General features: G+C 36.8%; 1 protein-coding gene across 2 annotated transcripts in view; it reads left to right on the forward strand.

Annotated features, from left to right (window-relative positions):
- Positions 1-26140, forward strand: part of CENPF (centromere protein F) — a 35704-nt gene extending 9564 nt beyond the window's left edge. For both annotated transcript variants that reach the window (XM_032102984.1, XM_032102985.1), the window contains exons 7-20: positions 288-490; positions 3248-3373; positions 5034-5162; positions 6702-6824; positions 9408-9543; positions 10024-13445; positions 13990-16284; positions 16842-16982; positions 18021-18197; positions 18939-19100; positions 20424-20610; positions 21317-21790; positions 23070-23263; positions 25818-26140. In XM_032102984.1, the coding sequence (XP_031958875.1) occupies positions 288-490; positions 3248-3373; positions 5034-5162; positions 6702-6824; positions 9408-9543; positions 10024-13445; positions 13990-16284; positions 16842-16982; positions 18021-18197; positions 18939-19100; positions 20424-20610; positions 21317-21790; positions 23070-23263; positions 25818-26018 (7970 nt within the window). In that variant the 3' untranslated portion in view covers positions 26019-26140. The remainder of the gene's footprint in view (positions 1-287; positions 491-3247; positions 3374-5033; positions 5163-6701; positions 6825-9407; positions 9544-10023; positions 13446-13989; positions 16285-16841; positions 16983-18020; positions 18198-18938; positions 19101-20423; positions 20611-21316; positions 21791-23069; positions 23264-25817) is intronic.
- Positions 26141-26669: the final 529 nt, after the last annotated feature.

A 26669-nucleotide genomic window follows, 5' to 3' on the forward strand; every position in this document is an offset into this window, starting at 1 on the left:
TCTTTGCCTTTGCAGCACTTGCTCCTGAGCTCTCATATTTCTATGTTCTTTCTCATGAGGTAGGAATTATTTAGAGTCAACTGTCTTTCAGTCTTGATAGTTTTAGTCATTGATGTCATAGTAGAAGACAGATGTACCTTGTTTAACTTGCTCAAAATTTTACAGGGTTTCTGCCTGTGTCAGGAAATTGGGTTTTTATCAAACATATTAAATACTTGTAAGTGTGTTGGAAGAGGTACCTTCCAAAGCAGAAAGTATTCTTAATCTTTACTGTTCTTTAAATTCAGAACTAAATTCCATCATTGGAGACCTAGAACAGCAACTGCAAGCTCAAGAAAAAATGAAGAGGTCCCATATGAATAAATATCAAGAGACTGAACTGGAGCAGGACAGATTGAAGTTGCAGTTAACAGAGAAGGATAAAATTCTGAACAAAACCAGAGATAAACTGACTCAAACGAGTGCACAGCTCGATCAAGCTACCACACAGGTAAAACGTTGGCTCACACATCTGACTTTCCTTACAATGCATTGCCAGAATTCCTGTGTGTCAGTTTTCAGCCATTTTAGTAAGAACCAAGGTTCTCAGACTAAGTTTCTTGAGAGTTTGCTAAGGATCAAGTTTACTAAGGATAATACATATCTAGTTTGATTTGTATTATGTGTGAAAACATTATTACGTGTATGCAGTTGCCCATTTTCTGGAAGGTTTTTATACCACCTGAAGAAATAATTTTCATACTCGGGTAAGATTGACTCAAATTCTGAAAAATATTTTACTGGTTAAGTTGCATAGAGCAACAATGACATCTGGTGGCAAGTTCTGACCTGTCATGCTTCTTTGGCAGAAAATCAGAATCTGTTGCTTATGCTACAGGACGTTGTGGGGGCATAGTCCTTGTATTGTAAATTGCTTGTTTTAAATAAAGTCTAGGTAAAAATGCAATACACAATTAAGAATATATGCAGTTTCTAAAAGGACTTTCACAACCTAATCCTAAGGAGTTTGAATTCATAGTAAAAATCAGTAGAATAGTACAATTTGCTTAGTCAAGAATTTACAGTGTATGTAAATACCTATAAAAATCTGAAATGGTTCTGATTTTTGCTCATAATCATGCAAAGAAGAGGAGAATGCCAGTGCTCAAAATATTTCAAACTGTAGAAGGTAACAAGTAACTGTTTTCCTTGATTAATCAAGTTGCATTACCTTCCTAAAGTCCTTTTTCCCGACACTTAACAAAATTGAAATTAGTGCACAGATGTCATAATTTCTTGAATCTTCATGTTTTCATCTATCTTTTAACTTTTTTACCATATTAGTTTGATCCATCTACAGGATAGGGGAAAAAGATGTTTCTGTGTGTATCTTCTCTGGGTATAATAATTATCCATGTTTGTCAGCAAGTTTCTGCATGCTACTTAATTATGTTGGTAAGCTGCTGTTTCCCACAACTCCTGTATTGGTCCTTAAAAAATAAACCTTTGCATGTTCTCATGTAAACCTTGACCACTCTGCCTTCTCAGAGAGACAGCAACATTTGGTAATTCTGCGAGGAGCTAGTTTAGGGGAAGTCTTGGCAGGTTAAGGGAAAATCAAACTCCTGTCATAGTCCCTTGACTTTTTTATAAAGGCACAGTCATCATGGTGCATTTGTAGGAAGACAGCTGACTCAATCTGACAGCTCAATTTCTCTGAAAAGGGCTTTATTTTAATTTATTTGATTCCACAAATGACTGGATTCAACTTCCTAAAAGACTAGGGTATTATGTATTTAATTTTCCCTTGTTTAGGGTATTATGTATTTAATTTTCCCTTGTTAATTTTCTGTGGGTTTAAGAGAGTGGAATTGTTTTACTAAGGAATCAAAGGGGATTAAAAGCAGCCCAAGGGAAGGGGCAAGGCTGTGTATCTAGAAACATGCCTGGGGAAGGACAAGGAGGAGTGGGACTTGCCGCCATTGGAACTGAGGTGCAGCCCATCCTTAAGGTGCAGTGCATGTTGCCCTGAAGGTTCCTTTGGTCCTGCCATCTGAAGGTGACTCCTTTCTGTTCTGTTTCCTCTTTCTCGCACTGGAATTGATTCTCTGCCTGCCCACCCTGGACTTTGAAAGCAGAACTGCATTGCGATTTTGGGTTTTAGTTCTTGCCTTGTAGTCTGGATTTAATCCTGGCACTCCCTCTTGTACAATTCTCTGTCACTGGCGCCATGCACAGACTTCAACCACAGCACCTCTGTGTTATCAAGTATTTTCACTCCTTGTGAAATCTGCAGCCTTTCTGCAATCAAGTTTCTGTGTGATGTTACAGGAGTTCATGATCCCTGCAGTCTCTGCCTAATAACCTGACATCCCAATACAGCTACCCGCTTCTTATTTTCTTATTTCTACTGTTTCATTAACTCCATAAACAGCTCTTGTTGCTGAAAAAAGAGAGTCCCATTCACCCTTTGCCATTTTTCTTACTCTCTGGGGAAAAAAAGAACATATTTTGCATTAACAGATTTGGTCTGGAATAAAAATTGCATTTTTTGTTTGGGAATTTTTTTTGTTCACTCTCTTGGGTGGCACAATATTGACATAATCAATGGAGTTAAATAAGTTAACATGGAGGTGAACCTGGAACATAGCCTGCCAATTTTTTTTTTAATTAAAGTTTAAATTGTAAAAGATACTCTGTTGTAGTAAACTAAGAGGGCTGCTTCTTTTTTCTGTCCAAATCAATGTGCTGAATCACTCTGAAATTCAGTGGAAAATTCTTTTATTTTCAGTCTAAACATGTAGTTGCTTAGCAGTTTGCTGTCATTCTTTAGTTGGTAGCAACCTGAGATACTGAAAATACAATCTATTCTTACTGCCAGATGTAGCATATTTCTGCAGACTGTCAAAGACACTGATTTTCTTATTAAATTATCTAAATATATAAAGATATATATTATCTAAAGATTTTTTTATTATTGTATGTGTATGCACTCATACACACCTAATGCATACATACAAAAGTATATATACTCTTTCTATATATACACACGTTTTCTCACTAAACAAAAGGAAAAATGAGTTTTGATGAGTTTTGTACTTTGGATTGCTAAGAATTTGTATGGTACCAGCTAAAGTTACTTTGGTTATATGAATGCTAGAACAATTGTAGTAGCTGAAAGCAGTGGTTTTTTATATGAGTGCTTGTACATTTAAATGAAACATCATTTGCACCTTTAACACTTGTGATTGAAACTAAATTATTACAGGTCCAAATGTTGGAACAAAAGGTGAAGCGATTGTCAGAAGAGCTGAATTGCCAAAGACAAAATGCTGAGAGTGCTCGTCAGTCTTTAGAACAGAAAATAAAGGCAAAGGAAAAAGAATACCAACAGGTAAGACAAGGAGAACGTTTTAATTTTGACTTGCTGAGGAGATGAAATCACTTGTCTTATTTTGTGTGTCTACTTTTCTGTTAATTGCAATCACATTTGATAGAGGTAAAAGTTGCAAAGGTAATTGAAAAAATGGAAAACAAACATTGCAATAGAGGGGAGAGGCTGTTGGAGAGGTGCAGGATTCTGTTGGTATTCACTGGACAGTAGCAGATGTGTTTGAGAGATGGAATGAGGTACAAATTCATGGGAAACTGGGCTCCATTTTTATAGAATTATGTATATGTGAGCTCAAACTTAATAACCAACTCAGTTATTTCTGTGAAATCTGAGTTAATTTTTAATGCATTTTGCATGGAAGAAAATAATTTCTTTAGGATTATATCTCTGTTATTCTAATTTTGGTTCACGCTCAGAAGATGTTAATATAGTCAATTAGCATAAGTGTCTTCCATTTCCTTCATGCCAGCTCTTGCAGAGAGAAAAACTCTATCCCGGGAACATTTCTGGAGCGAAGGTATATTTAGTATTAACAACATTAATACTGACTTGGATTAGGCCTAAACTCTCTGTATTTTTCTTTTAAAGCTTAATAATGTAATCAGTGTTAGGAAATCCAAGACATAGACTTGGAAGTGATAGTGCTGCTTCAGATGGGTATTTTGAGTTTGCTTTAGGGATTGAATAAGGGCCCTGAGGAAGACTACTTCTTGTGTCAAATTTTTGACTTGAAACCTTTTCTCTAAGATATGTCCAGACAGATAAAATAATGGGCAGAGGAATTCTGCTGGGGTAGCCAATAAACAGTGCTCCTACCAGCATTCTTGAGTGAAAAAGTGATTTTACAAAGTCCATTAGTCCAGATAGTACCTCAGGATCTCAAATTGATACTGAAGCTTGTCTAGAAGTGGTAAATTGGAAAAACGGATCTTTATATCTGAATAGTTGTAGCATCACTGTATTAATCAAAAGATGGATTGAAGGCCCATAAGCCTTCTGTCCTGGTTTTTCTTTAAGTTAGCTAAAAAAAGGCCTTCATAAGATTAATATGTAAGTCCGCATACTGCCATTCTAAGTTGTTCAGCAAGGCCATTAGTTGAGAAGAACTCTTTTTTTCTACAATTTTTAGGATCTGTGAGCTGTTATAGGTTCTTAGAAAGTTTGTTTAATGTTCATTTATTTATAACAGTCTGTAAAGTCCAATTTAAAGGCTCTGTATTACATCTTCTTGCAACAAAATTTGTGCAATATCGTAGAAAAAATCAACTTTATGGTATGGTAAGTAAGTAATAGCAGAGATGAACTTGTTCACTTGCACTGTAATGTAGTTCTTATATGAAACTTCCCTTTAATATGAAAAAGTTTAACACCATTACTTTCACTAGTTTTAGATTTTTTTTTTTTCTTTCTGTGACAGGGATATTGCAGTAATTAAGCTCTTAAGCAGATGACATATGTTGGGTTAATGTTATTCTTGCCTATGTGGCATTTGCCTTATGAATCAAAGATGGGTTTAAACTGTTGTTTACTGTGCAAGACAAGCTTCCCTGAGGAGGCAGCACCTGCTGATTAAAATCAGTTGTTATTTCTACAGTAACCAAAATAGAGACTTCTTGTAGTCATGTGTTTATTTCTTTGCTTCTCTGCCACTGTTTTCTAGGAACTCTCTTGTCAGCAGCGTTCCTTGCAAACAATGGATCAGCAGTGCAACCAGATAAGAAGCAAACTGAATCAGGAGCTACAGCAAGCCAAAAATGACTTCAACGTACTGCAGGCAGAATTTGACAAAGTAGGCTTCTCTTTTAGCATTAAAGACCACTACTAGAATGGTATTTAGTTGTCTCAACAGTACTGCCTTCATTTAATTATACATAAAGAAAAAAAATAATTAATGTGGCATCTTGCATTAATGTTTTTATGGTATGTATTAGGTGTTTTGTATTTACCATTTCTTACTGCAATAATATGTATCTAAATCTGAATTATAGGCTTTTGAAAGTTTGTGGCTAGTCCACTTCTCACAGGGAAGGAGATGTAAATGCAGACAGTGCAGGTAAAACAAAACTGAGTGAGGAGCAGCTAAGGCTGATCACAAGACACTTTATGTAAAAACCATGCAGAGGTGTAGTTTGATGATAGAGCTAGTGACCAACAGGTTGTTGCCCTTTGGAAAAACAGTCCCATTTTTATATACCCTGGCCACGCGCTCCTCATGTGATCCTGGAGAGACCTGATAGAGCAGATAAAAGAGCAAAGAAGATCTTACATTTAAATTAGCATATATGTATACAAGGCCAAGTGTTTGCTATCAGTTTAACTCCCTGAACTGGTTCTCCACAAAATCAGATGAAAGTCAGGGTTTGTGTAAGGAAGAACATCCCCCTTGTATGAAGGAGGTATTCCACGGCTTTGGCAGCAGCTAGCTGTTAGAACACATTAGTTATCACAAACTCCCAACTTTAAGTAAGTTAGAAAGCAGCACAAGCCTCTCGAGTGGGTTGACCAGAGAAGAGGAATGTTTAAAGGCCTCAAAAAACTTTTGAGAGCATCTCTCAAGCAGCAGAGCTGACTGAATTTCTAAAAAGAGCCACAAGTTCTTGAAAGTTATATTGAGAAGCCCCATTGGTAGGCAGCCTGAGCTTGAAACATCATTTCTAAAACTGCCAACAGCTTTCCTGCAGGCTTGTTTTATTTTAGAAATATAGCCATGGGACTACATTCAGTCAAGTGTTTTTACTGGAGGCTTCTTTATTTTATTTTGTATATGCTTACTGGAAAATTGATTTAATTGAGAGGAAAAAAAGTGCCTTTTACTTCCTTCTCAAAGAAAGGTAATTTATTACTTAATGACCTTGGAATAGACTTTTTTTTGACCCACTAGTGGCATTTCCTTCTTTTTTAGTCTGGAGCATTTTAGGACTATTTTGAAAGAGTTTAAACCTGTTCATCTTTTGTAAAATCTATGTCAACAGAGCAGTGAGTGCAGTTATGATCCTAACTTTCTGATTCACACGGTTCAGCAAAAAGGCAATTGTATTCCAATCTCATTTGTATCCTACAGATATCATTGTGGTGATGTACCTGCAAGTTGGATGAATTAATCTGATTTCAGACAGTCTAGAAATGATGTATCTTACAAACATCCCATTTTTTGGTCAGAGGCAAGGGAGTAGAAAGGCAATAAGGAGCTTTCCTCTAGGTAACAGTAAAGCAAACCATGGTGGGATAAAATACTGTAGTTTCATTTTGTAATAGAATGTTGAGCTCAAGAATAGGAGTTTAAAGAAAGAAGTTGTATATGCCTGTGATGACAGCATTGGTTTTCCAGGTAATGGCAGTGAAACAACGCTTGGAACACAACACCAGTGATCTCACCCAGAAGCTGTGCAGAGCAGAGCAGGCTTTAACAGCAGCCCAAGCTAAGGAAGCTGATCTTACAAGAAACTTTGAGGTGAGCAATGCTGAGGAGTATTTGGCAGAATTAATACCAGAAATCAGCAATTTGTAAATACTTAATACTGTAGAGCATTTGCTCACAATTGTGTTTTTCCCCATAAGCGATCTTTAAACACTTTTGTGGGCTATCTTAATAACTCATTCTAGTTGTAACACAAAATGAGTCCTTCCCTAACATCATTGGAATTAGTCCATTTTCTGGAACTGGTTGTGTGGTTAGGATTCATTGCTGTAACGCTGCTGATATGATTCTAGTTCATGTTGGACTTCTTTTTTTAAAAAAATAGATTGTGTTTCAAGAGATTCTTGCTTTTGGTTCTGGAATAAAAATAGAATAATAGTAAAATGCTTGTTTGATTTCGAAAGTAAATTCTAGGATCATTGACTGCTGCTTTGATTCATACTGTCAAACTCGGTTATTTTGTACAAATACTAAATCATCTTTAAAAAAAAAGGCAACTATTTTAGAATGAGACGCTCCAATAAATACACAGTTTAGAAAAACTTTCCCCCAAATGAAGGTAAATGCAGAGAATTTTCTGTATGCTGCCATACCACCTCATTGCTTTGGTGGCAACCAGAGCAGCTACACTTGAAATTGTTACAGTTTTGCCACTAGAGACCTCATAATGCAAATTTTTTCCTTTATTTGGAGAATCAGGAGTAGGTAGGAAAAACAGCTGGATACCTATGTAACACATGTCACAGTTTGGTTTTGTTAAAAACTCTCATTTTGCTTGTTGCCAGTTGTCATCAGCAGACATAAAATAACCCGACGTAGTCTCTGCCAAAAAATTACCTTCGAAATTCTCTGCAAAAATCTAAAGGAAACTAGTGGGTTTTGTTCAGATCATTGCAAACATTTGTATGGGTTTAGTATATTGTGAAAATTTAGGTACATTCTTGCTGGTAGATTGCGATGTCTGAGAACATTCCCAGCAATTGGAACGTGACTATTGTTAGAACAGCACTTTGCATGCTTTTGGCCTAGCTGACTGGCTCTCTCTCATATATTGACTTGTTGAGCAAGTCCAGAGGAGGCCACCAATCAGAGATGATCAGAGGGATGGAGCACCTCTCCTATGAGGAAAGGTGGAGAGTATTGGGTTTGTTCAGCCTGGAGAAGAGAAGACTTTGGGGTGCCCTAATTGTGGCTGTTCAGTACCTGAAGGGAATCTACAAGAAAGATGGAGAGGGACTGTTTACAAGGGCCTGGAGTGACAGGACAAGGGGGAATGGGTTTAAGCTGAGGGTAGGTTTAGATCAGATAGTAGGAAAAAATTCTACACCTAGTCTAGCAAGGGGTATTCCTGCCCATAGCAGGGAGGTTGGAACTAGATGACCTTTAAAGCCCGTTCTAACCCAATGTATGATTCTATGAATACTGGAAATGTTTGCACCAAATCAAAATAAATGGACCTTTCAGCCATTTTAATTCCTTAAACTTGTTTGTTTTTCTTTCCTTACATAACCCTAAGTTTTCTAATGATCAGGCTAGTTTAATTCATGTGCTTGTATTGCATCTGTGCATGCAGCTTTGAATGCAAGGGGTTTAGATGCTTGGACTTCTTTGAAAAGTTATTAGGACTGCTAGAAAACTTATTCATTGAAATTTATATGTGACTGGATTTTTTTTTTAAACTATGGGTAGGGAATGCTGTGAGTAGAAGGGAAGGCAACTGTTAGTGGCAGTGACAACTTTAATCATGTTCTGAGGATGATTTATTTGTTGTTGCAAAAACAACCCTGCCATGCCAGCAAGCTTTTAGTTTTTTTCATTCAGACCTTTCCATTTCTTGAGCTTGGCTTTTGTGAATCAATGCCCATCTGCTAGTAGTAAATGGATGAATAATTGGCGGTCTGTTTCCATTTGGGCCATGCCAGTTCCATGCCATCTGTTGTCCAGAGCACAGGAGTTTGGAGAACAAGGATGAGTTTCCTTAAAATAACTTTTGTTTGGTTTCCTGGGTGCGATGTAGTTGCATAGCTGGGTGTTTTTTGCTGGTGGTGATAGTGTGTTTTCTTTACTTGTTTGAGGTTTTTTAAAATCAATTTATTTAAAAGAAAATGCTGTTAATTGCAAAGCACCTGTCTGAAAGTGTGAGCACTTCTAAATAAAATTTGACCAGTGTTGCCCTGTTGATGATATTCAGTGGAAAGAGAACTTGTCTCTGCGTGAGATGACAGGTGACATCTGATCTACACATTTCATGTTAATTTTGTTGCCATTGCAGGGATTTGTTTACCGAGCTGCTTTGGAAAAGTAGCCTGACTTCATCAGCTCAGATTTTGTAGAATCTCTCCTGTCCTATCTCTATCTGTGAGGTCATGTGGAGCTGTTTTTTCTGTGCTAACAAGGAGCACACTGACTACATCAACTTGCAGCACATCTCAGATGCTGTCAATTTGTTAAGAATAAAAAGTTCAGCTTATGTTTCCAAGCAGTGCTTAGGAACCCAGGCTGCCCAAAGTCTTAACAGGATCTAATGGAATATCTTTACTTTGATTTAAATGAACTGAGTCCTTTGATCTCCTTATCAATTTACATGAAATATGGTCTTATTTGGTTTTGGTTTAGGAAGTGAAACAGGAGAAAAATCTTCTCAACTGTCAACTTGAAAAGAAATCGCAAGAGATCCACCAGCTTGAAGAGGAACTAAATATGATCAAGCAATCTCTAATGCAAAGCCAGAATTTTGCAGAAGAAATGAAAAGTGAGTCGTGATTTTAAGTTTACACAACTCTTTGTATGTTTCCTGCATTGCTGTAAGTTCATTGTGAATTAAGTAAAAAGTTTCTGCTGGGGGGCATGATTAGTGTTTTTTAACAACACTGAGTTTGTTGTGAATGAAAAGAAGGTTTTTGTCTAGGAATATGTACAGTTCCCGAAGATACGCTGTTCTGAAAATAATTAAAGTGTACTGAACTTACCAGCAAACTTGTTTTCATAGAATCTAATTAAAATAGAAAACTTCTGGTTTGCAATTCCTCTATGGAAAGCTGCCTGTATTTAGTGCCTGATAGCCTAAAGTGATATAAACATCCTTCATCTAGTGATATAACTTAAGAGTAATGCTTTGCAGTAGAATGAAAATTGAAAATAGTAAAAGTAAATAGTAACACCTCATCTAGAAAGTTATCAATAGACTTGACAGTATTGACTGGAAAAGATTTGATGATATTTTCTTCTACAGATAAGAATGCTGTTCAGGAAGTGGAGCTGAAATTACTGGAAGAGAAATTTAAAAGGCAAGAGACCTCGCTTTCACTGGAGAACCTGAAAATAACTTTAGCTGACATGGAAAAGCAACAAGAGTCTACCCGAGGTCTCCTCAAGGAAAAAGATAATCATATTAAAGAACAAGACTCTAAAATAAGTAAGATGGAGGGACAGTCAGAAGCTTTGCAGAAACTCCTTGGGTTAAAGCAGAGAGAATGTGAAGAATTGCAAAAAGAGGCTACTGTTTTTTCTCAATGGAAAAATGAAACTGATCATCTTATTTATAAACTTAAGTCTGAAAAGGAAGGTATGCTGGCTCACATTAATGACTTGGAGAGTTCCCTTCAAAGTCAGCAAAGCAAAAATCATGAGCATGGTGAGAAACTTAGAATGATGCAAACTGAAAGTGACAGGAAATCCACAGAGATTAGAGAACTTAAAGATATGCTGGAATGTAAAAGTGCAGAATTAGAAGAACAAAAAAAAGCTTTTGATGAACTTAAGCAGAAAGCAGAATGTTCTGATAAAAAGTACTGCAAAGAGATAGAAAATATGTCCTGTAAAATATTCCAGCTCACCAACAAAGTTGCTGAAGTAGAAGAAAAGTTACAGTTGGCAGCAAGTCAAGGACTGCAAAGGGAGCAATGCTATCGTGACCTGCTTGGTGAATATGAAAAAATCTGTTGTCTTGTAAAAGTGAAAGATACTTCAGAAGTGACTGAAGATGGAGAAGTTAATTTGCAAAGCAGCCAGGATAAGACTCCTTTAGATAATTTGCAACTTGCAGCAACTAACTTCAACACTGAAGATCACGGATGTGCAAGAGCTCTCCTAGAAGTGCGAAAAACTAAGGATCTGGCCAATTTACAAGAGCAGATCTCTTTTCTTGAGAGTTCCTTAGCAGCTCAAAAGCAGCTGAATTCCAATCAGCAGCAGCAGTATGAAGAATTACTGCAAATAAAGAGTGAAACGGAACAAAGATTATTTGCAGTAGAACAGAAGCACAAAAGCTTCGTGACAGAAACCGAGCAGCACATCAGTAATTTGCAAGCGGATATTTCAGCACATCGGGAATTAGTTGAAAAAACTTCAGCTATCCTTGAGGAAAAGGACATGCAACTGCAAACTCTGAATGAAAGATTAGAAAACCGACAAGCTGAGCTTCAGGATTTAAAGATCAATAATAAATTGCTTGAGGAGTCACTAAGACAGCTGAAGCTCATGTCTGAAACATGGGATTCAGAGAAGAAGGACATGTCTTCAATGGTTTGCTCATACAGTAAAAAAATTGGTGAACTTACTGAAGAAAATGCAGCCCTTAGGGATTTAAGCAGTGCTTTAAAGCAAGAACAAGTAACTTTACTGGAGGCAAATAAAAATATTTATGATAGTTTAAAGGAAAGAGAAGAAATAATTTCTGAAATGTCTGGAAAACATGAGGAGGAAAGACAGCTTATTGAATCAAGAACTGAAGAAATCAAAACAGAGCTTGAAGTTTTGCAGGAAAAGTATAAATTAGTAGAAGAAGAAAATGGAAAAGTTATGAGCATTCTGAGAGAGCAGACAATTGAATTTGAGGAAAAAAAAGCAAAATTAGAACAAGAGAAACAGGTACTTAGTGAGAACAAAGATATTTTGCATAAACTAATAGTATCAGAAGAAATAAAAAAGGGTTTGGTTCAAGAACTTCAGCAACTGCAGTCAGAATTTTCCAACATCCAACATGTGCCTTCTATAGAGCTTGACTGTGTAAGTCAGGAAAGGTTAAATGTCAGGACAACACAAAATACAGTTCAAGAGAAATGTGGCCTTGTACCTCAAGAAAAGGAGCTATTGGGGAAGGAACTACCAACAGAAAATGAATCTCTAATATGCGATGTTAACTGTGAACAGAGACTCTGTTCAGAACAGTTCAGAAAGTCCATGGAAGAAAAGGACATTGAGCTGAATAAATGCCAGGTTAAACTTGAGCTTCTTCAAATGGATTTTGAGGATAGCGAACTCTCTCTAGAGAACTGCAGGTTAGAAGTGATGCAACTGGAGACTGCTTTAAAAGGTGTGGAAGCAGAACTTGAGAAAAGCATGAGGGAGAAAGAGAGACTGCAGCAAGAACTACTGTCTGTTAAAGAACAGAAAAGTGCAGATTCTTCGCTTACAGCATTAGAGGACGATGGCCACTCATTGGAGTGTAATTATGGTGACATTTCCCAGGATTGTGGCAAAAGACGAATAGATGAAAGTCCCTCATCGGTGTTGCTGGCATCCTCTTTGCAAGTAACGATAAACCAGCTGAGTGAGCTCGAGAAAATGTGTGAGAGGTTGCAGAGTGAGAACACTGCATTAGCCTCTGGATTCAAAGATGCAAATACCAATGGTACCACAGGTATTAATAAAGAGGAGAAAGATAATATAATGAATGCGGATAGCAATTTAAAAGCTGAGAAAGCTGTTCTTCCTGATGAACTTATGGATCAAAGTGATAACAGTGATGTGAGAATGTGTTCTGATAATAAGGAAATGCCCTTCAGACTTAAAGAATGCAATACTTCTGACTATGAAGATTTAAAATTGTCCAGCAAAGAAGTTAAGATACACTTTACTGAGGTAAGAGAGAGGCTTTTGACTTTCCAGAATGAACACCTAAAATTATATGAACAGCACTGCAGTATGAGCTCAAAGATTTGTGAGCTACAGTCTTGCATTGAAGTACTGAAGGCAGAAAATTCTTCATTGTCAACAAGTCTGAGCAGTGCTCATGTAGATTCTTTGAGAGTGTCACTGTCTTCCAGCCAAGGTGACATGCTGTCTAAATTAGATGACACTAAGGCCACGGATTCTTCCTCAGATCTTTCTGTAAATCCCTGTTTGATAGAAGTAAGTAAGGTGGTTGATTCTCGTAACCGTGGTACATGCAAATGGACAGAGGAAATGAATCAGCCAGACAGTTCTGTAGAAGTAATTTCAGAGGATGCAACAGAAATTTTGGTTGAAAATTTGGACTCTGTTAGAGAGCTCAGGAGTATTACTCCAAGAAAATCTAACCTTGAAAGTAGAATTGAAGAACTGCAGATGCTCTGTCAGACATATGAGAAGGCCATCAAGGTGCTTGAAGATCAGTTTCATGTTCAAGAGAATATGAAAAATGAGGAAATACAAGAGCTGAAAGAAGTTATACTTTCTGAAAGGAAAGAAATAGATCTTCTCAAACAGCAAAATCTATCTGAAAAGGAAGAATGGCAGCAGAAGCTGAATAATGTGACTATGGAGATGGAGTGCAAACTGGCAGCAGAAAGAAAACAAACTGAGAATCTCTCTTTGGAGCTGGAAGCAGCAAGGCTCCAGCTACAGGTCCTTGATTTAAGTTCTCATTCACTGCTGTGCACAGATAATGAAAATGTAAGTAATTGCTGTCATGCAAATGAGTTTTATGTAAAACCTTTGATTTGTGGTGACCCAAATTTAAATTTTCCGATAAAATCTATTTAAAATTGTGCCCCACAGAAGCAGTACTTCTTTTTGGAGAAAGAAGAAAAATCTATACTCAAGCAGTAACCTTTGTCCCCTTAGCAATGCTAATAATAGTTCACTTTGTCATGTAGACACCTATTTTCCCAAAATACAGAAATATGTGGTATCTTTGCACGTAGACTTTCAGCAAATTTATCTGAAATTTCTCCCTCAATATCTTTAAAACCTTTTGGCTAAAGATGTGTGTATAAAGAAGTGTCAATCCTTTCTGTAAGAAAGGAAGCTCTGAAGTAGGGAGGGATGCATCTCTTTTTTTTTTTTTTTTTTTTTTTTTTTTTTTTTTTTTTTTTTTGCATAAGAGCAGGAGCTTTACTGGTTTAAGAGAACTTTTAAAACTTACCATGTTTTTTATCATATGTATACTTCCCCCTGATTTTTTTTTTTTTAATTGATTGATTCTTATTCCTTGCAGAACATAGAACAAGGAAACAGTTCTTTTAAGTTGGGAGTGCCTGTTGAAAACTCAGGTCTGAAAAACAATAATCTTAAAATAATTCCCATTGAGGAAATGGCTGCAGGAGATGCCTCTGTGTGTGAAAATGAAACTGAGACTGCTGAAGCAAGATTAATGGAAGATTACACTGAGAATATTTCTGGAGAACATGAGTGTAGAAATATGTCAGGAAAAATAAGCAGTCCCTCAGACCATGCTAGTGCATGGTCATTTTCTAATAGTAGGGGTTTGAGTGCTGGGTATTTCTGTGAAAATCAAATAACTACTGAAATGCTTCAGGAAGAGGCAAAACAGCAGACAGCTGAAAATTTGAAGCTGATCTATGAGATAGAAAAAAACCCAAACCATGTTGGTTTAAAGATAAAAGTAGAGCAATTAAATTTGGAGATGAACTTCCAGGAGGCACAAATAACTTCAAATAGCTCAGCTTTTGCAAAACTGGAGGAAGCTACTGTAGCTGTTAAGGAAGAAAACCACGACATAAAGGAAAACTATGCAACAGTTTCTGACAATAAGCAGGACTTATCTCTTCAAGTAGTCTCATTAGAAAAAGAACCTGAGAACCTAAAGTCTGAGCTGGAGATATGTAAAGTTAGATCGTCTAATGCAGCAGACATGTTGAATGATGTAGAAATGGCCAAGAGAGATTGTCAGGAACAATTTCATGCAGCTGAAAATGAATGGGGGAGTCCAAAATCTGAGCAAGTTAATAATGAGAACCATGCCTTGTTTATAGAGCATGACATTGAAATGCTTCAGGCAAAATGTCAGCAATTGGAAAGGGAGAGGGAAGTTAACCTGAAAACTATTTCTAGCTTTCAAGAGCACCTTGTTTCAGTCACAGCTGAGAGAAACTGTATTGGCCAAGAGCTGAGTATTTTGTCTGAAAGCAAAAAAGACATGGATCAAAAGTATCAAAAGCTACAAGAACAATTAAAAGAGTTAGAGTTAGCTAAGATGGATTCTACTGAATTCATTAGAAGGTTAGAGGATGAAGTGAGGACACAAGCACATCTGCTTGAGGCTGCAAAATCTGATGCAAATCAATTATCCAATGAAAAAGACCATCTTCTTCAGAAGCTGCAAAGTTTAGGAAATGATGCTGTATCTTTCACCTTAGAAAAAGAAAAACTCCAGAATGAAGCAGCAGATTCAAAGAAAGAAAAAGAGCTGATTGCAAAAGAGCTGGAAACGATGCAGCATAAATTAAGTTCATCAGAAATGGAAAACTCAAAGCTTTCCAAATCTTTGGAAGGCTTGTTAATGGAAAAGGGAGAACTTGCTGCAAGGCTCAGCGCAGCACAGAAAGAAGCAGACCAATTGCGATGTGGAATTGAGAAGCTGAAAGTAAAAATTGAGTCTGATGAGAAGAAAAAACGTCACATTGCTGAAAAGCTGAGAGACAATGAACGGAAAACTGACTCTCTCCAGGATAAAATAGAGAGACTTGAAAGGGAATTGGAGATGTCAGAGAAAAATCTAGAAGATACAATTATTGAGTTGGAGACTGCCAAGGCAGAGGCAGAAACATTAGCAGTGGAGATGGAAGATATGACTGAAAAGCTGAAATGTTCTAACTTACAAATTGATGTCCTCACCTCACAAAAAGAGTGTTTGGCTAAAGATTTAAAAGAAATGCAAGAAAGATTCCTTGAACTAGAGTCTTCAAATTTGACTACAGCAAAACAGTTGGAAGAAAAGGAGGAAGAAAAGATACAAATCAAGGATGAGTTTGAAAATACTGTGGTATTACTAAAATCTGAGCTCAAAGATATGAGTAAGAAATTAGAGTTTTCATGCAAGGAGGAAGCAGATGCTAGAGCAAAAGAGCAAGTCTTGATTAATCAGGTGGCTCATCTTGAGCAAGATAAAATAATGGTATTACAGGAATGTCAGGAAATAAAAAATGAAAGCATCAGATTGGATCAAGCAAGGGAAGTACTTGTTCAAGAATTGATGGATTGTAAACAAAAACTCGATGAAAAGGTGCAGGAAAATTGCGCTCTTGAAAAGCAGGTGAAAGAAACAGAAGCACTATCTTTGCAGCTGACACATATGCAGCATGAGCTTGAATGCTGGCACCAGGAAAAAGAGAGGCTGCAGAATTTGATTGCTGAGTTGAAGCTGAAGGAGCGACACTTTTCTGATGGTGAAACCTCTCTGGATATCCTGAATGTTCTGAAACTGTCTTATAAGGACCTTGAGAAGGAACTGGAATCTACACTTTGTGAAAAGAACACTCTATGTAAAAAGGTAATATAATTTCCATTAGGGTAGAGTTCCCTTTGTAGGAGTGAGGATAAAGTGTCCTCTGGGCTTACCACTTCCTTAATAAATTAAATGCTAAAATAATTTTAACCTCAGACTTTTGCAGGAAACATCCTATTTTTAAAGTTACATTTTCCATGCAATCATGAATTTTCATTGAATTTACAGAGCTGGAAAGCCCGGCATTGTTTTGCATAGGATGAATGAGAAGGTAGCTTGAAAGTAGATATAGACATTTAAGCAATCAAAAATGCAGGAAAGTTTCCTCTTTCCTGTAGAAGAAAAGGAGGAGGAACAAGTTGGTATTGGGTGATTGAGTTCTTGTACCAAGAATAAATACTTTGGAAGCTCAAAAGAAAGTGAAACAACAATAGTGCATTTGCCATGTGAAAACATCATTACCCTGTTATGACTCTTGCTTAAAACTTGACCAGCTGTGGGAAAAAAACAACGCATCTTAAAAGCTATTTGTTCCATTTAAGTAAATTCTTTGAAGGTCATGACTCATGAATTAAAAATAATTCTGGAAAATTTAATTTCAGGTAAATGAACTGGCTGAAAGTCAAACTGAGCTGCAAGTCAAGCTAGATAATACAGAACAGAAGATTACCAGCTTACAGGAAGAAAGAAATAAGCTTGCTGAAGAAATGCAATGTGTTCAAGAACATTCAGAAAAGAACAAAGTAAGTTACCCCATCTGCAGTATTTCTATGTTCAAGGCCAGATGCTCGAGCACAGTACATGTGTGGAGGCTGGTCAAGGGAGTCTGTGATAATGTACAGTATTAGAGGTTCTTGCTTACAAATTTAAAAAAATCCAATGTTCTCTTCTGAGACAAAATGATCAGTTAATAGTTTTTTCCCTCTTCCTTCCATCCAGACTATGTTTTCTTGGCATAGAGGCCACTGCTGGTTATCTAGACATTTTTCAGTGCTGAGAAATTCTCTACTACAGGCTTTCAATCATCAGACTGAGGAGATCAGATAAGGAACAAACCATTTTTCGAAATCACTTTCAGTAGTGCTAAAGTAGTTCAGGACAAAGTCAAGGAAGAAACAATTTTAGAGCCTTTATTTTTAATTTGTTTGCATTTAATTCTTTGAGGCTATTTTATCATCTAGACAGCTTTAGATCTTAATTGTGAACTGTATTATATCTTTAAACCACTTTATGTGGTCGTCTGACCTACTAACATTATTTAGAAAATTTTATAACCAGGGGGTTGTTTCTATTGTGGCGTTGAGGATTTTGAGTGGGAGAAGAACAGAGATTTCCACAACTTTCAGAAATCCTAAATGGAAATACAGGCCAGCTGTCCAAAAAGTAGTTAGGAAGGTGGATGAAAATTAAAATGCTTAGAAAGTTTTGTCATCTTAAAGAGGGTGGGGAAAGTGACCCTTAACCTCTCAAGTCACTCTCAGAGGGAACAATGTTTGTAGAGGTTAAGCTTTGATTTTGGCAGTGCTGCTTGATTTAACGGTGTTGGAAAACTTGCACATGTTTTCTTTTAAGAAAACCTTCCTTTGCCTTCTGTCCTACCTTTTGTGTTCGTATGTTCCTTTCTTTGATTACAGTGTGTTTACCCACTGTTAAATATCTTTTTCCTATCAAGTTGTTTTTGGAAATTCAGAGATGCTTCAGATTTAAACAGTTGAATGGGTCAACCCTTTCTCCATTGAGATAATTCCAAATACCAACAAAGGTGCTATTACTGTTTACAGATTCAGCTGCAGCTAACAACGTCAGAAAATAATGAACTGACCAGGAGTTTGGAGATGGTCCAGCATCAACTACAAGAAAAAGAAAGCGAAATTAAAAGACAAATATCAGAATACAAAGACAGACTACTTCAAGCAGAGAAAGAGCATCAGGATGCTCTGACAGAAGCAAACAGAAAGGTAAATCAGAAAATAGAAAGAGTAGTGCTGTGAGTTTTTAATTCAGTTCTCGTATTTGACAAAATTTTGCTGATACTATTGCAAAAGAATTTCTTTGCTAACAATATTTCCAAAATCTACATACCTTAGAACTTAGTAAGTGTTAAATTAACCTTTTTCCATATAGCAAGCACCTAAATGTGAATTTATCTCACAACTCAGTAAGCATTTAATCTATATAAAAATTCATTGGGACTATAACCTTGAAAATGGGGAAGCAACAGTATATTTAATCCAGGAAATTGTTGTTTTGGTAGGAATAGGGAAGAAAATTTAACCACTTCAGGATATAAGGACAAATTTGTTGGAAATATATTTGTCAGATGGGCTATATGCAAAGAGCTATCAGCTTCTCTGCAGAAATATGTGTGAACATTTACTTGAGGCCAGTAGAACACAGGCAAATAACTTACTATAATTGTTTCTTAATAGTTATCATTCTTATTAATAGAAAGTAGATGTCAGAGCAAGTTATAGTAAAATATAAAGATTTTATGACAGACTTCTTAGAGGCAAGATTCTAGTATTCAAAATATATACTTGAGACAAATTGCCCTTTCAGTTTTAAGCTCCTCAAACATAACATATTAAATTTGCTGTGGAATTCCTGTGGGTTTGTGATATGCTGTTAGGCACATCTTTAAAGTACAACTCAGTGTCCCTTTTATTATCGTAGTAATTAGGCACATTTTCTTTCTCTAGAATGAAGTAGAATTTGAGGCCTGTCATGAGAAGATTAGTTCACTGGAGCACTTTGTCAGGTCACAAAAATTGGAAATTGAGCGTTTGAAGTCAAATAACGAACAGCTAAACAATTCCCTTAAAGAAGCTAATCAAGCCTTAGGAGAACTCCTAAAAACTAAGGTAAGAGAAACCCCTAAGCATGACCAATTTAATGAGATTCCAGACACTGTGTAGTAAAATAAATATAGTATTGAGAACTGGTGCTCCAGAACTTTGGCTTGACTTTGATACAGCTTTTGTTTAACTAAAGAGAACATAGAGCCTGGAGAAAACATTGTTACTATTGATTTACATTAGATAAATTCTGTGTGCCGTGACTGAGATCGCCTAGAATTGGTTTCTGTGACCCTAAACACAGCAGTCTACAGTGTCTGCAGCTGAGCTAAAACGTGGCTGGAATTCACTCAAAGAGCCTTTGCAATGCATCCTCTGTTTTCTGTTTGTGAATTACTTTGATGGTAAAATGTACCGTCACCGATCCTAAGCATTAGTCTTGATAGATTGCTCTTGATTCATGTTTATCAATTCCATTTTATGTGGCATTCTCATTACAGTTATTAACTAGTGTAATCCTCTGACGGAATTGTTCTTAGCGATGCTGGAATATGAGCTCCACATACTGTGAGCTACTGACAGCTGGGAACAGTTCTTCATGTTCTTGGTTTGCTTTCTAGTAGCACAGGTGAAGCTTCACTGTCCATAAAATTGAATTTATGTACCAATAATCCCTGCATTTTTCTTGTTTTCTTGGTGGTTTGGGGTTTTTTTGGGGTTTTTTTGGGTTGATATTTGGTTGGTTTTTTTTTTTTGGTCCTGCTTCAGTCTGTGCTTGATTTCTGGCTTCAACTCTGTACTCCCACTTCAGGAATAAGTGTCTCTCTAAATGCGCTCTTGAAGAAACACAGTCAATTCAATTTACTTGCAAGTAAACACAGAGTTACAATACACTCATCTTGCTCAACAGTTCTTTATTCTTAGGGCCTTCCACTGTGGAGTTAATTTCTTTAATAAGAGCAGTCCTGTGGGATGTGTGCCAGTGACAGAAAACGGTACCCATGGTAGTGTGAATGTAGCAGACAAGGCTCTTAGCTGTGCTCACGGTGTGGTATTTGCACACTGGTTGGTACCAGACCAGTGGGATGATAAAAGTTTCAGGTTAGACATTGTGAAGAATTTTCTCACTGTAGGGAACAATGTTAAGTATTGGAAAGGGCTGCCCAGGGAAGTGGTGGAGTCACCATCACTGGAAGGGTTCAAGAAACAACTCAATGTGGCCCTTAGTGCTGTGGATTAGTTGATATGGTGGTGTTCCATCAAAGGTTAGACTCGATGATCTTGAAGGTCCTTTCCAACTTTAATGATTCTATTATTTCATTTGACATTATAATGTTTAAAAGGAGGAGTTATGTTTCTGGTGAAATAACTAAATTTCGTACTTTTTAAGCTGATAATAGTAATGTTATAATTCAGCTGAAGAAGGAAAATGAATATGCCCACAGTAAAGTGCAGATGTGGATGAAATCCTGTAAGCAGTTGGAACAGGAAAAGGAAATGTTGCAGAAACAACTAGCTGAACATGATGAGCTGCTAAAGAAGGAAAATCTGACTGTGGCAAAGCATAATAAAGAAGGTAACTGAATCTAGATTATCTTAAAGCTTTCTTAGTGGTGCATTAGTCTGTAAAACTTTCTTGTTCCCTAAAATGTCCACTTGCACATGCAGCTCTAGTACAGACCGTGATTCTTAACTAAGATAAAAAATTACAAGTGCAAATGTCAAACATTTTCAAAATCTAGCTAATCTTTTTTCCTCTTCAAGTTATTGTCTCTCTTCTCAGAAATAGCAGTAGGTTATGAATAAATACATTAAATACTAGATTTTTGGTGTTAACAGTGGCTTAAGGAAGAACAGAGATGTTTTCCTTATTAAGCAAGGTTTGTGTGCAGGTTCTTTTATCATTTTTCAGCAAGCTTTTCCCTCTGATTCTCATGCTTTGTTCTTTATATTTTAGCTCGTCTCATGAGATGCACTGTATTGCAAATGATACTTAAAGCAAGTTAAGGGTGCAAAGTGAGTGCTGAGAAGTTACAAAACGAGAGGGAAAATGTTTCCCCGTGCACTGGTCAAGGATTATTTTCAAAATTTGCATGTTCTCTATTTAACGGGGACATTACTATGTCTATCATATTACTGAGTTTGTTTCACAGTCATTTTTTTATAGTTAAACTGTTACAGAACATGTATAATTAAAAGATGTGTGACCATTGTATTATAAATTCTTATGTATGCATAATTTTTATGTCAGTTATATGAATAATAATGTTTTTCCTTGAAAGATGCTGATGATAATGCCAGTACAGAAGAAATCAAGTTAAAATTGGAAGAATTACAGGAATCTACAGAACTGAAGACCAGAGAAGCAAATGAGAACTTGGAGAAATACTGCTCTTTAATTGTTAAATATCATAAACTAGAGGAAGCAAATGAGATGCTGAAAACACAAGTCAGTTTGTTGAGTACTCAGCTGAAACAGCAAACGAGTGATGCCGTCAGCACTCCTCTGCTGAATTCAGATAAGTCATTAACAGTGAGCAAACAGTCTGTCAGAGAGAGAAGGTCAGATGGAGATACCACTAAGCTTTCAAGTAAAAGGCAGAGATGTGAAGACAGCAGAAAAGACAATGGAGAACCAAGATCTCCTGCTCCTGAGACTTCATCGAAAAAGAAAAGGAAGTGTGGTATCTCTCAAAATCTCTGTCAGGAGAACACTGACTGTGAGCTGGATGGGCTTCCAGAAATAGTGCAGAAAGGTATTTGTGTGTCTTGTGAAGGCAAATGTTTTCTGAGCACAGCAGGTGTGCTTTTCCTCTTTTTTTTTTTTTTTTTTGCTGAAGGGCTTTCACTCTGATGAGTTGGGGATTATGCAAACATTTTTGGTGACAGTGATGGAAGGTGAAAGCAGTCAATGAGAGACGCGGCAGTTGGTGGCAAGTTAGCTTTTGTGGACCTCTGGTGTTAGACCAGCAGAACGCATTTCTGTTGGATTAATAAGTCCCATTCTGCTAAGAGTTAAATGGTTGTGGCAGTCTCCTGTGCTCCCATCACCTTACTCACAGGTGTAGTGTGTAGTGAGGTGACTGGAGACCAGAAACTGGGGAGGACTGGTGTCTGGAGAGAAGCCCAGGTGTGTTCCCCAAGTGTTTGCTTATTTGTGTGCTTTTATTTCTTTCAATACCAGTAATTAAAAGTGTGTTAATTTACAAAACATGAAATCAAATAAATTCCCTGAGTTGAAACTGTCTTGCCCACAGCAGTAATACATTAACATCTCCATGAGAGTTCACTTTCCATCTGCTATGAATGCCATGAAATTAGGTAGCCTGGTGTTCCATATAAGGGTTTTACTGCAGCAGAGAGTAACTGAGAAGCCTGCACAAATCAGGGCTTGAAAAATATATTGTATGTTCAACTACCTATCAAATAGCACTTTATAATTAATGTAATTACCATCAGTAAAGGACAAACCATAGAGATACTGAATTGCCTCAACTTTGGTTACTCCCAGAAGTCAGAATTTCTAAGGCAAAACATTATTTGCATTTCACTTTCTTACCAGCATTACTATTTTTCTGAAAATAGACCTGTTCTGAGGATGTGTTGTGCCATATATCATATTTGACTTTTACGCTAGATAGAGAAATAACAGACAATCTGTAACACAGTAGTTCTATGCAGAGAAAAGTATTAAAAATCAAGAGCATTATGTCACATTATCATGAATTAACCATTACTGGTTTTCAGTTTGAAATTACACTCCACATAATAATGTAAAGAAGAAGACCAAACACTTGTTTGAATTTTTTTCTGTAGAATTGCTCTTGTAATTCAGTGGTTGTTCTGTGATAGCCAAGTTTTGCATTTGAATTTTGGAATGCACAAGATCTATTCAGCAATCTCTTTGTTCCATTTTCTCCAATGGAACAAATGATTTATTTCAGTCAGCTATTTTACTCTATTGTGAAGAAAGAAATCCACTTGAGGAAGTGTGATTGCTTTAGCTGGTTTTTATAGAAGCTGTTTATTTTTCAGGGTTTGCTGACATCCCCACTGGCAAGGTCAGCCCTTACATTTTACGTAGAACAACACTGCACCTCAGATCCAGTCCCAATCTGGCTTTCTCAAGTGAGAAGAGGCCTTTGCCTACACAGGACTCACAGAAGTGCAGGCCAGACCATCTTGGTGAGTGCTGCTGTTCGACACCTGGTGGCAGCAAACCACAAAAGGTAACTTGGAAAAATTTTTGTCTGGGTATGAAAGTCATGGGGAAGACTTAATGCATTCACTAAGTGTATTCATCTTGCCAAGTCTATTTGAGGACATATCATTCTTTATGTTCCTCAAAAATACAGTGGAGAGAAGATCATAAATACCGAATAACTAAAATATGACATAGGTCTTGACCATAGTAGCAATCTGCAAATTGTTCATGTGCTGTTATTTGTGACCTCATAGGAACAACCAGTGAGAAATGTAAATTCAATACAGGTATATTTTCCATTTCTTATAATGGATATTAAAGAGCAGATATTCTTTATACTGTGGTTTCTTAGGTTGCAGAGAAAGTAACCACCAAAAGGACTAACCTCTGGGAGTTTGAGCTTGAAGTTTTCTGCAAACAGATTTTCTTGGAATTTATAGAATAACTACAGATATTTGTGAGGCTATTAAATATGTAAATAGGGAACATCTGGATGATAAAGAATGGGTTGTGTTTGGAAGGGGCCTTAAAGATCAGTTAATTCCAACCTCCTTGCTGCAGATAGGGACACCTTCCACTAGACCAGCTCATGCTTACCAGACTTTGATGTCATCAAAACAAGTAAATACTACACAGTTATGTTTTGAAGTGGATTGTTATTAAAAAAAGTTTAGTAACTGAGGTTTACATTAACTTTGTGTTTTCAGTAATAGACACCTTGCTGACTGTTTCACAGTACATCAGAGTAACATGTTCTAAGATGATGCAAATGCATCATTGTTGTTCCAAATTTAGGACAGAAATTGTTCCAAATTTAGGACAGAAATAAACCTTTTGTTGTCCAAAACCTCCTCCAAAGTTTGTAACCATGTTATCTCAAGTTGAGCAGTAAGACAATAGTTATTGATAGCTCTTTGTGTGAGGGCTGCACAGAAATATGTCAGTAGATAAGCAGATAAAATCCTTCCAGTTTGCCAGGTTACACAAAAGCATTCTCTTGACAATCAACGAAATCTTGCACATAGCTTTTTGGGGTTTTTCTTTATTTTGTCTTTCCTTTTTTTTTTTTTTTTTTTAATCCAGTTAGTTTGTATTTGCACATAAAGTATTTTGGCAAGATAGCACAAGTAAGTAAAGGCAAGTGCCACATAGTTAATGAAGGTACAGCTTTTGAGGCCAGAAAGCACCATTGGGAAGACAGATCAGAGCCATAATTTGTTTGGAGCTACAGCAACAGGAAATCTGTGGTTTGTAGTGAGAGTAAATCCACTGAATTTGTGTATGTTATTTCAAGGGGTAATTACCCCACTTGCCAAGAGTTGCTGCTTCTTACAGACATTGCCTGGAGGTCTGTGTTTTGTTACTGTTTCATTAAGTGATGCCAATAAATTTCATTTATACTCCTTTATGTCTGTTTCCCTGTAACTTTAGAAACAAGTGATGCTGCTCGTAAAGAATCTGAGTAGTGAAAAAAGAAAGGAAGCCTTGGTCACAGAAAGTTGTGTAGTAATGACCTGCCAGAGTGGTGTAAGCTTGTAGACTCTTGCTGACCATAGTCAAGGTTATAGCAAGTAACAAGTAATCAGTAATAATTTTTTTCTAATTTTACTGGGGGAGGGATTTCCCCAACATTCCTCCTTTTTTCTCTAAGTTTGTATTGTCTAGGTCCAAGGACAGGCTACTCCTCACCTTCCACTAGATCACAGTAATTAAGATTTCATTGTTGGTTTTGTTTCCCCCCAAGTGTAAATATGCAAAAGTCATCAGCTCCAGGAATTAGTGCCCTTCTCTCTTGGACACTGCTGGATGTGTGTTGGTTTTATTTCAAGATGATGTACATTTGGGAATTTCTGGAGGAATTGCTCATATTGTTTCACCATTTGTTGAAACCATCAAAAAATGTTGTTTCATGCTTTATATTAATACAGTAAATGGTGTGTTTTGTTTTAAAACTGAAATAAGCCTTGTTTCCTTCTCTCTGACAGATACTTGTATGTAATTTATTTCAAATACTCTTTCAAACTCTTCATACTCTTGCAAATTTCTCAAGGTGTTTAAAATGTGCCTGTCATGTTCATATGCAAATGTCTTCACTTTTTAATGTGATTTTAATGTAGAATTTAAATTGAGTGCTTTGGCTGCACATCGGTCAAAATGTGAAAGCAGTGGTTTCTGTCCAGATGTCAGCAAAAAAAGTGACACCTATGCTTTATGTTTGCAGAATATGTACAGAAAAAATTAAATACAGCTCTTGGTACACACTACTAGGTACTTTAGTAAACAGCTTAAGAGTACTGTCTCTTCCTTGTGTAGCTTTTTTCTGTTCCTGGCAGTAGCTTGCCAGTAGTGTAGCAGATATTTCATCTCATACCACAACAAAGCAAGAGTTATCAAGCCTCATTGTGTTGTGTATTCAGAGTGATAAGTGCCTTAAAAATATTTTTTTCTGTTTTCAATATGTCTGTGTTTTTTGTAAATTCCGATATTTAGTCTTTTGCAGCAAGTCTTTTGACCCAAGGCAGAAAGCATATATGGTTTTCCATTACCAGTAAACAAGGATGTTTTTGTTTGTGTTACAGGAAAATGGTGAGCAGCAGTCCCAAGCTTTTCCACTGATGAATTCTACATCAAGGTCACCTCTTTGCCTGCATAAACAACCTCCGAAACCTCTCTCTGATAATACCAGGGAGAGTTGTATGATGCACAAAGCAAAAAATTCCCTAAATGAACAAGGATTATCTGAGCAAGATGAGCAAAAAGAAAATTGTAAGGTGCAGTAAATCTGACTTAGTCACAACTCAGAATAACTGGTGATCAAAATCCATTTATAAAATAAGTATCAGAACTATATGGAGGGCACCATTTTCTCTTCTCCAATGAGTAATGATATATGGTTTCTGCAGAGCTTGTTTGTGAATATTTACTAATACCAGTAGTCACTCAAATTGGTGAGATAATAGTGAACAGATATAATTGATCTTATAGAATCACAGAAGCAGCTAGGTTGGAAAAAAACCTTTGAGATCATTGAATCCAACCTATGACCTAACACCACTTTGTCAACCAGACCATGGATCTGAGTGCCTCATCCAGTCTTTTCTTAAACACCTCCAGAGATGGTGACTCCACCACCTCCCAGAGCAGCCCACTCCAATGACCAATCACTCTTTCTGTGAAGAATTTCTTCCTAATGTTCAGCCTAAACCTCCCCTGGTGCAGCTTGTCTGTGTCCTCTTGTCCTGTTACTTGTTACCTGGGAGAAGAAACGGACCCCCACCTGGCTACAACCTACTTTTAGATGTAATTGTAGAATTATGATTGTAGAATTTTCTGTAAATACTTCTTTATAAATCTGTTAAAAAAATAAGCCATAGAAAAAGTGCCCACATGTTGCCATGTAGTTAATTGTTGTCATTTTAAATGTGTACCAA

Source organism: Corvus moneduloides, chromosome 3 (genome assembly GCF_009650955.1).
Source record: "Corvus moneduloides isolate bCorMon1 chromosome 3, bCorMon1.pri, whole genome shotgun sequence".
Lineage (NCBI taxonomy): Eukaryota > Metazoa > Chordata > Aves > Passeriformes > Corvidae > Corvus > Corvus moneduloides.